Source organism: Macadamia integrifolia, chromosome 10 (assembly GCF_013358625.1).
Source record: "Macadamia integrifolia cultivar HAES 741 chromosome 10, SCU_Mint_v3, whole genome shotgun sequence".
Classification (NCBI taxonomy): Eukaryota; Viridiplantae; Streptophyta; class Magnoliopsida; order Proteales; family Proteaceae; genus Macadamia; species Macadamia integrifolia.
In genome coordinates, this window is record NC_056566.1 from 27,166,233 (window position 1) to 27,177,253 (window position 11,021).

Below are 11,021 nucleotides of genomic sequence, written 5' to 3' on the forward strand. Positions count from 1 at the left end.
CTACTAAACGCAGCCTTAATCCCAATTCATAGGTGGAAGGAATGGGTTGCTAGTTGTTATGCTTTATAAATTGATTGATTCTTTGAATTTAATTCCAAAACGTTGACCTCACGGTGCAAGTAGAGCTAAGTCACCAGACCGGGCCATATGGAAGTGGTCCTAAAGCCCTAGTCTCACATTTTTATTTGGTCATCCCTCCTCTGGTCCAATCTCCACTTAGAGAAGCTTCTTCGAAATTATGGAAAGAAGAAGACTTGAAAACTTGAGGCAGCCACCCATCGATCCCTCCCCTCATCTCACCTCACGAATCATGTGGAGACCATGGCTTTAGTGCATGGTATCAGTCATCAGTCATATCGTAACGATACCGATATTATATAAAGTTTAATCGGACCATTTTACCCTTCAAAATATTGTTATAGAATTTGATCATAATACCTAAAACCATGGTAGATCAACTCTATTACATGTATGGTTAGCACTCTAACATTTGTCGTTTTTGCTTAAACAAATTATCTTTACGAACTTTTTATAGCACTTAGCCAGCTTCGGATAACAAAGAATTCATTTTCCAATGTGCATTCAGTTTATGGATAAGAACCTAGTTTCATTATGATCGGATTTCATAAACTGATGGATCTCGTTGTAGGGGTCCTATGATATGTTTGGATACTATTTTGATATTTTCCTTGCACACGAGTTTTTCGAAAACAAAGGTTGCCAAGTTGTGTAGAGTGTGCACCCAAGTCCCAAACATTGAAAGGGAAAAATTACCGTTCAAGGGCCACGGCACGCAGCATGACTTTGATCTCCCTCCTTAAGTCTTATTTCTATACTAATCTAACCATAAGCTATACCATTCCTCACACTTGCCATTGGTGCCAAGATGCATGGCCACGATAATAATGCGGACCAATAAGAATATGTGTGAGAGCATATAATAGGGATAGAATTTTTTTCATTTCACAAGAGTAGGATGGTCATTTCGCGCTTATTATGTCTAGATGCAGTGCCAAGCAACCTTATATTTCCCATAATTATCCAAACTATATTAAATACGACTTCTTCAAGTCTTCCAATACGCCAAGTGGTGTGAGATGGCCACTAGATACATTCCCCACGCCGCTGTTCTCTACCTGGATACATTTTCCACGCGGATGTCCATAGACTATTCTCCTTCTCCATCCCTTTCAAATGACTTCGTCGTCCGCGTCAGAATTGATAAAATTACATGGAATACCCCAATCTAAAATTGTATTTTGCCCATATCATAAGAAGAGAAAGATGAGTGTGAGACGCGTGGAAAGCCACTTGTCCTCGAAAGGACTTTAAAAAGGCCTCATTCAAACTCAAACAAATAAAAGAGAAAAGCCTCTGCATCTCTTCATCTCTTCTGTGGTTTCCATGAAAGATTTTGTAAATTCTAGCCACAAAACTAAAAAAAAATTAAGATACCCACCTGGGCATCATCATCAACCACACACACATGATTCACGACACATGGAGGTACAGTTACACAGTCATACCAGCGTGGGTAAGCACAGCAAAAGCAATGGAACATGGAAATCGTACAGGATAGCCTCTGCAACTGTTTGAATCTATGATTGTGAGAAATCGAGAATTCAAGACAAACCCAAATTAAATTGGACAGAAAAATATAATTTAATCGAATTCGATTTTCAAACAGTACATATTTAGATCTCCATCTCTATGTTCTACAGAAAATTTCAATGAATGAATGAAAGTTTCTCTGTACAGAAACAATAATCCAACCTAACAAAGATTTGAAAACACTAAAAAAGTACAGTGGGAGATGGGATTAATTCTACTTTTGCTGATCTTGAGGAGGGATGAGGTCTGCCATGAAGAGGCGAGGCTTCTTCAGGGGATGAGGGCTCTCCACTTCTTCATCGCCAAAATTCTGAAACTTTCGCCCACCGAAAGGGGCAAATCCGGGGAAAGATTCGGGGAAGGCCGGTAAGTTGAGGTCGAAACCACGTTGGCTCTGGCTGGAAGAAGCTGGGCCATCCGAGGAAGATGTCGTCGGACCACTGTAGTGGCAGCGCTTGTGTCCACCCAAGGCTTGTCCAGTGGGGAAAGTTTTGTGACAAACAGAGCATTCATGGGTCCTGCCGCTACTAGCTGGTGTCGAATTGGCAGGGGAGGTCGTAGAGGAAGTGGTGGTGGAAGCAGAGGAGGAAGAGGAGTGGTCTTCGGCGGCGCCGTTAAGTTTCCTATGGCTGGCTTTATGTCCACCAAGAGCCTGGTAGGAAGGGAAGGCCTTATTGCATACGGCACACTTGAAATTCAGCTTCAAAGTGGGTGGCTGCGAAGCGGCCAGCGGTGGCGGAGAAGGGTAGCGGGGTGGGTGGAGCTTGGCCGTGGCGGTGGTGGTGGTTGGGACAACGTCGGTTCCTCTTGCTCCACGAGCGAGCATGACGAGGCAGAGAGCAAGGTACTCTTCCTCAGAAGATGAGTGATCGAGACGGGGTCGCTTGGAGCGTTTGCCCTTTGCCCATGGCTCAAGGCAGTGTAGATCCATATCGTCACAGTGGAACGAAGGAGTTGCTGTTCTCGGGGAATTCAAAGCTTCCATGGCCATCTCTTCTGATCAAACTAATCCAAATGAAGCAAAGACAGAGAGAGAAAGAGAAGTGGGAGAGGAATTGGTTTAGTGAGAGAAGCTGCGTGTAAGATTTGAGTGTGAAGAGTGAAGTCTGAAGTCTGGTAAGATGGAGCTTTATAGGGGAGGGATAGAGAGTGGGAGTGGGGTGGAAGTTGCGTGAGGAGTGACGAGAAGTAAAGGTGTGGAGGCAGCGTAGCTCACGTTTAAGTTGGTGTAAGCGAAAGCGGTCAAAGTAAACCGACGATGTCTTTTGGATTTGAAGGAAGGGATGACTAGACTGGAGTCACTGGACTCTACTGGAGAGTGAGTGAACGACTTCTTCCAACTTCTCAACTTCTCAACTTCTCAACTTCCCTCCATTATTTCCTCCACCCGGAAAAGCCAAAGTCAAAATGGAAACCCCCTTTCCCCGACTCGGTCTTAACTGTGTTACTGAGTTGATGTGTTTGGTTGCCGCCACTAACTACTAGTACTTGTTCCATAGTTTTCTTCAACGTGCGTTAAATAATATTTTATATAACCTTCAAGGTCGCCACGTACCGTATATGAACAAACAGTCCTTTGCTTTCTTTACGGGTAAGGAAAGTAGAAATACAAACATTTCGTCCTTTTACGCGTGTTCGTTACACAAATTTAAGGGCCTTATTTTATGGATTTCTGTCGCAATCGTCAGATTCGGGTCGGGCTGACCCGATGGTTGTTGATTCATTGCCGCGGGGAAAATAGGACTTAAAGCTGAAAAGTCAACCCTCGCTAACTTGGTAAATCATGTGGTGCGAAGGGGGCAACCGTGGTTGACTACTGGTGCGAGCTGTGAATGTGGATGAAGCTACTAAGTAAGTACCAAGGAAGCAACGGGCTATCATTGGACCGCAGGTCCGCAACTCTCTCTCTCTCTCTCTCTCTCTCTCTCAAATTGGAAAACCAATGGATATGACTCATCACTTACTCAACAATCCAATCCATTAATTAGGGTTTAGGACTAACATAACTGATAACTATCTCATCCTCCGCCGACTTCAAAGCTCAAGGGCATAAAGCAAAAGTGATACCGACAATGGCGGCAACATACACCGTCTCACACTATCTTCCCTCTAGAGACTCTCTCTCTCTCTCTCTCTCTCTCTCTCTCTCTCTCTCCCCCCTCTCTCTCTCTCTCTCTCTCTCTCTCTCTCTCTCTCTCCCCCTCCCCCACACCAGTGACACTTCTCTTGTGCTTTCATTGGTTCACACCACCACACCACCATATGTGGCAATTTTCTATCCAATTGGTAAATTATGGGAAAAAGAAAACCTCCTGTTCAACAACAGTTTTTTTTTTCTCGTTTTTTTAGAGCATTCTGTGTCTAGCGTAGAGGCTGCATGAGCGTTCTTTTCAGCTTATTTTATGGGTAAAAAAATATTTCATATCAGCATAGCTCCTATGCCAAGACAGCAGGTTAATACTAGCATACAGGCATCAAGGATGAGATTTTTGGATTTCAAAGGGTTGGGGTCGTCAGTTCACTGTGCTCTATGTTTAGGCACAAAGGTCATGTGGTCAGGAAATGTTGTTTCCCCTTATATTTCACCCAAATAATACTTTATGGTCATGTGAACTCTGCACCAACATAGTGACCAATGATGGGGTATACATGGGCATAAAAAGGTGGTGGGGGCATCATTTCTCTCCCCCGGCTTTGTGTCTGGTTGCAAGGCCATTCAACCAAGAAGTATTCATTTTTTTTTTTTTATCATCATTAGTGGATGTGGACACCAAACAATAGAGTTGAATACCTAATTGTAATTATGTTATTAGGCCACCAAGTGATCAAGAAGCGTCCTTTTTCTCATTTTCTTATCATAGTTAGTGGATGTGGACAACATACCACAGAGCTGGACGCCTAATTATAATTGTTTTATTAAGCCACGGTTCAATGAGATAGTTACCCATCATCATACAACAAATAATGTTTCAAATCGGCCGATTTAATTGATCTTGGTTCTAGTCGTTCCGAAATAGTCAAATCTAGGGATTTTGTGACTGGATCACTGGGTTTCAGAACTGAAAAGTTGATTCAAGGATTTTTTACATTGAATCCAACCGATGGATCAAAATCAAGCTAATTCGATCTTCGATTCTAAGTTTATAATCCTTAGTTGCAGAAGCCAATCCAAGATTGGATGAAATTACCTAAAATATCCTTATAATAAGGAGTTTAGCTTTAGCTAGGCACCACCAGCCCTTAAATTTTCAACATCGAAATGAATGAATTCCCTTACGTCCCTACAATTTGTACATTAATATAACAAATATTCTTATTCTTATGCTAATTAAATATCCACGTGGCATCTTATTGCTGACGAGATCGATAAACAAACCTCTGAAGAAATAAGGTTCTCTCATTTTTCTTCCTGGAGCCGAAGAACGCAACACTATAAAGAGGGAAAGGTTTAAAGTTGCCCGCAGGATTAAGGTAGAGTGATCAGCGCTTATGTACTTCCTGATTCCTAAGCAAGAAAGACTTTTTGTTCCAATAGTAACTAATTTAACCATGTTTGGATGTCAAGGAAATGAAAATAAATAAATAAATAAAAAAGGAGAGAGAGATAAATAATCAATTTATTGTGTTATCTAGATTTTTGTCTTATTATTTTGTTCTTTTCTTGACATCCAAACATACCCAAGAGGGAAAATAACCAAGATTTCTCATACCCATGCTAGGGGGAAAATCCCTCGACCAAGGTGTTCATATGACGTCCACAATGTATCGGGGAAGAACGGGGGCATTATCGATTTCGTATCATAGAGAGCAAAACATTTATGATCCTACTAGATGGGTGTACTTTTTCTGCATCATGACTTTCTCTTAACCGCATTTTTAGGGGTGATATGAGGTGATATCATTGGGAAAAATTGAAACCATATGTCGGTGGGATCTTGATGAGGTGGGAATGTTCAGTAAAGTTAAAAAGAATGTTATTGTAGCATTTCACCCACTTCGTTTGGTTGGGAGGGAGGAAATGTTTTGAGGGAGGGAGGGAGTGAGGGAGTGAGGGAGTGAGGGAGATGAGAGGGTAAGGCTAGGAATTGCAAAGAGGAGAAGAGGGAAGGGGTGAGATGAGTGACAGGAGAGATCAAGGATGCGAGAGAAATCGCACTAGCTCCAACCCCTATGCAGCACGTTTCTTGAAAATTCATCAGAGTTCTATAATATTGGTGAGACTTTGTGAGGGGGTGGAGTTGTCAGCCATAATGATTGACAATAAGGTCTAACTTATTATTTTCTTAACTCCCACCCTAGACAACCAGACAACCTAAAATCCCAAGTTCATACAATCATCCCACTCCATCAAAACCCTTCTAAACGAAGGAACCCTAAGGGAAAAGTATCTTTGAAGAGCCCGTGTGGGCTATGTCGGCAACTCTTCTATATCTTTTCTCTCCCCGTTGATGGTAAGTTGAATGACCTCCTTATTGTTGTGGCACCTATACCATATACTAAGGGAACCCTCACCTTCTCTTAACTTCGTTAAATATAAATTTTCTAGGAGGTGATGGGGTGACAAAAGCCAACCAATGGAGACTACGAGACAATTAACCAACAAAAGACCAAGTAGGGGAATAGGGGGAGAGAGAGATGGGTTAACCTAGGGGTGTCAATTTGTGGCCCGAACCGGGTAAACCAACCGGGACCGACCGTTTAAAGACCGGCCCGACCCGGACTGTTTATTAAACTTGTCGGGCTTGAGCCCAGCCTGTTTATAAATGGTCGGTCTCGGTTTTGCTACTTGAACCGTCGGGCGCCCGACCGAGACCGACCAAATAATGCCCGACCGAGACCGGCCTATTGTGCACCGACTTGGCCCCCGACCCTTTAATGATTGTAGAATACCTATTTTACCCCCCAAATTAAAGAATAAAAACTAAAAAGTAAAGACATGTTCACATTTTAAATAATGGTTATATTTTGTATCATTTATTGATTTATTGTCATTTTTTTGGGCTTGCATAAGTGGGCCGGAATATAATAGCACATTTTAAAGAGGGCCCGTTTAAAAACCGGTTAAAGCCCGTTTAACATTAAACATGTCCTTAGCCCGGTTAAGGCCCGACTAAAGCCCGATTAAGGTGGCCCGATTATAACCCGAGACCGACCGACCGAATGTAAAGTGTACCATGCCCTCAATAACTAAGCCCGATTAGTTAAATGGGCGGACACGGTGTAGCCTTTGAAAGTCTTCAAGCCCGATTAAGCCCGACCGAAACCGAACTGGCCCGACCGGTTGACACCCCTAGGTTAACCTATGCGACTTGCTCAGATATACTTCTTTTTAATAATTTATACAAAAGAGAGAGAGAGAGAGAGAGAGAGAGAGAGAGAGAGAGAGAGTTCTCTAAGCAATTGTGGTATAGATGAGTACACCATTGAGGAGATAGAGATAATTTAATAGGAAAACAAACTTCATCCAAGAGTGTAGTTTATGCCAACTCTCTTACGTGTCCATCTCTCTCCTCCTTCTGTGAAAAAGTCATCTCTACCCCATGTTTGGCAAAGAAAAGAGATAAATCCGATAACAATACTCTCCAACTTTATATTAGGTGAGAGAGAGGGTGCCACTTGCTAGTTATTAAGTATAAACATCATGATCAACTCAAATATTCTTTTCTTTTGATATAAAAATAAATAGAATAAATTTTGAAATGAAATCCACTTAAGTGGTATCTCGGATAGTCAGAACTCATAAATGCATACCAAAATACCATCAGCCATTCAATACATACTTAGACGCATTAGGGCACTGAAAAGGATTCGTGTCCAGAAAATTATTTCCTCAGTCATCTCGCCCTTCTCACTCCTCTTGCAAATCTGAGCACTGGGTGGGAATGTAGCTGAGTGTGTGAAACTCATTACACACGTGACATAATTGTCTTTTTAAATGGGGCTGCGGATGGATGGGTGAGGGTTGTTGCGTTCTTGACACGTATATAAGTCAAGGAAGTTACGAGTGGATGACGTCATGGCTTATCAAGCTTTAATAACGACCTTTTTAAAAAGTAGCGGTAAATGATAAGCCAAACTGCCGAAGTATGTCCCATACCAGAGTACTAGACCCAAACAGAACAGACTAGAAGCACGTGGTTTCGTCCTTTGAAACTTAAGCAACTTGAGAGATACGTCCCCCCACAAGAAAAGAATTAGAAAGTCATGTGAAATTTAAATTTGGGAAAATTACTTAATTACCCACATTTGGGTTTCTCATTACCAAACTACCCAATTAATGTTTGGGTTTACAAAACTACCCAAAACAGTAACATCACTCAACTAATGATGGCTTTTACCATTTTTACCCCCAACTTCCCTCCACCTCCCTCTTCTCCGATCACCCTTCCCTGCAACTACCCTGCTCAACCTTCCGGCAACCCCCCATCCCTCACCTGGTGAGAGATCATCAAAGGGATCCACGACGGCTCCATTACTCCAGCAATGTCTGCATTGATTTTCGGCGCAGTGAGTGTTGCCGTGGAGATGCTTATGAGTTCATCCCTGGCGTTTTGAGTGCTGGCTTCACAAGCTCCATGCTTTGCCTTTGCATACTTAGCAGATTCATTTCGGTTTTGCAGGGAAAGAATTGAGATCAGCATGTGACAACCTTCTTGGGAGAGGGGTTGGATTTAATGAAAAAGAGGGGAAAAAAAAAAGTTATGAATCAACACCAGGCATGGCTATCTCTGCAAATCTAGCATCAAGTGTCGATCCAACAAGATATACCCAAAAAATCTCCCAAATGTGATGAACTGATGTTGGAAACTGAACGTCTCTAAACATATGAAACAAGTGTCGGATTCAATAGGAAATACCCCAAAAAAAAAAAAAAAAAAAACCCCTGTAAAAAAGAGTCTGCATGAGTGACCGACTAACACCGGACAACTTTGAGCATTGGAGGTGTCCGTGTCTACAAATCTGACATTGAACATCTGACTCAACTGAAAAATCCCCCAAAATGAGAGAGAGAGAGAGAGAGAGAGAAATTAACTTATCGATCACCTATGACTGCCTGGCTAATTTACAATGTTCTCAGGGATTGAAGTGAAGATTGAGAGATTCACATGCCATGTGCGATGTGCAGGGATCGAAACGGCACTACACAAGGTTGTCTGGTGTTAGCGATGGCGAGGGGCTAGCGATGACGCATAGGACAATGGGTAGTGGCTGAGAAGTCAAGTGGATTAGAGACATGCAGGATGGGGATTTTGAATGGTGGTTACAAAGAAGGGTGATCAGAGAAGGGAGTGGAGGATGTTGGGGGTAAAAATGGAAAAATATATCATTCTTTGGGTGAAGGTTACTATTTTGGGTAGTTTTGTAAATCCAAACTTAATTTTGTGTAATTTTGTTAACTAAAACATAAAATGGATAATTTTGTAAAGGAAAACCCAAAAATGGATAATCATGTAATTTTCCCTTTAAATTTTCAGGTATCATTGAACCTAAGAAGCAAAAACAAAATAGGAAACGAGATCTGGATCGGTCTGACCGGATAGGAATGGGTCAGAATTGGTCTAGGTTGGTGAAATTCTTAAAAAAAAAAACCTAAATCCTAGTTTCCATATAAGTTCAGTCCGATCCAAACCGGCTGATCCAATCCATTGTTTCAAACCCTGTTCCCATCACATACCCACCTGCCAAACCTTTTAGATCCAGTGTCTTGAGACCCAACTAGGATGCCGGGCAAACCAAGTCACCATTCAATCGAAACAGTGGACCGGCCACTTGATCTCACATGTCATCTTTTCTCTTTATTAATAAGATGTGATTTGTAATTAGTTATTGGATCAATACGTTTGCTCAAAATGGGATTCTTGAATGATCTGGAACAGCTTTGGTCCTACGAAAAAAAAAAAAGAACAGCTTTGGTGGCTGATAGGATTTCGCAATATTATGTCACATGTTATATATTATGAGGGAGAAGATTCTTCGAAGGTAAGGTATAATAGCACTTCTTTGTGTAAAGAAAAGGTTTCTCACACAGTCAATTTGGAAAGAATCTCTGGTACCAAACCAATTAAAACATGGAGAAAGGTTTCATCAATAAAAAAGCTCACATAATTAGAGTGGAGAGATTGTAACTCCCATATACTTAGTATGTCACAAAGCATGAAAAAAAAAAACCCTACACTATTCGCAAGGGATTTTTTTCCCATAAGGTAATAAGAGCCTCCACTTGTCCTAGCTCTTGCAGAAGTAGAATTTAAAAGGTTTTTAGGTTCCATGGGATGCGAGGAAGAGGATCCATTTGCTGACTATAAGTGGGCTGAATCAGGAGTCCAAGAAGGAAGGGAGCATGAGTGGATTCACAATTTACGAATCACAACCATTAGGGGGTAGTGTGTGCAACCTCTGCACCCCTCTAGCATGTATTTGAAATGGTTGAGAGTACCTTGGGTTGCGTGGAGGAGATCTGACTCGTTTCAAATGTAATAGAGGCTCAACATGGTATCTAGCATGTTCAAGATGTTAGAGTATGTATTTTGGTCATCTTAACCACTGGATACTGTGTTCGACATTCAAAGCGTTGAAGATGATCTATTAAGGCATGTAGGTCCCCCAGTTGTTGAATGTGGGCTAAAGAAATTGGAGAGGATATGGATCATAAGGGTATGACTTAGACCCATCAAGAGGATCGAGGCCACATTCACATTCATCAACAATAGGCACACTGGATCACATGCGTTCAAGTCGAGTGACTCTAGTCTCGAGTGATATTGGCCACTGGGTGGAAATCGCAAATACGAAACACGCTACAAGGCAGTAGGAAAAAGCCAACGTTCTTCATGCGCTTCTAATCGATTATCACCACTTATTCCTCAATACTCACAAGGTATAATCCAACTTGTAGGAAGTATGATGCCCCATTTCTTACCACCCAACAGGATTAACAACAATAAGGAGATAGTTTCTCTTATCACTTCTCTCTTCATCCATAGAAAGCACATGATCAGGCAACAATCTCTCGTTTAAAACAAAAACACAGATTTGTAACAAATTGAAACCAACTCAATAAACCTCAACTCTTAGCTCTCAACTCTCAATTTCACATTAAATAACTTTTTTTTTTTTTTTTTTTCAACATTAAGTTTTGACTGTCATATTAATTAACTTTTAGGGTTAATACAAAGGGCAATTGAAAAGAGCTATTTCATATTAAGGCAAGCGATCGCTACTTGATCCATGTATCCCTTATACAAGCTTAAGGGTGGCATTGGTTTTTCCAAAAGAGATAGGGGTAATTTCACGTGTTCATATTACATAGGAAGAACGACTTAGACACATGGGCCCGACAGAGAACACTTCCTTTTTTTTTTTTTTACTTCCCAAAACATGGAGGCTTAGGACCTGTTCATGAACCCACT

The 11,021-nt window shown here is 41.5% G+C and overlaps 1 protein-coding gene across 1 annotated transcript; it reads right to left on the reverse strand.

Annotated features, from left to right (window-relative positions):
- Positions 1-1,643: 1,643 nt before the first annotated feature.
- Positions 1,644-2,733, reverse strand: LOC122091264 (zinc finger protein ZAT10-like). The gene has a single exon (XM_042661126.1). It carries the CDS (start codon positions 2,600-2,602, stop codon positions 1,826-1,828), a length of 777 nt encoding a protein of 258 aa, XP_042517060.1. The 5' UTR covers positions 2,603-2,733; the 3' UTR covers positions 1,644-1,825.
- Positions 2,734-11,021: the final 8,288 nt, after the last annotated feature.

What these genes read in the sequence shown, in the direction of transcription:
- LOC122091264 (XM_042661126.1), bottom strand. Translation starts at nt 2,602, where the DNA reads ATGGCCATGGAAGCTTTGAATTCCCCGAGAACAGCAACTCCTTCGTTC.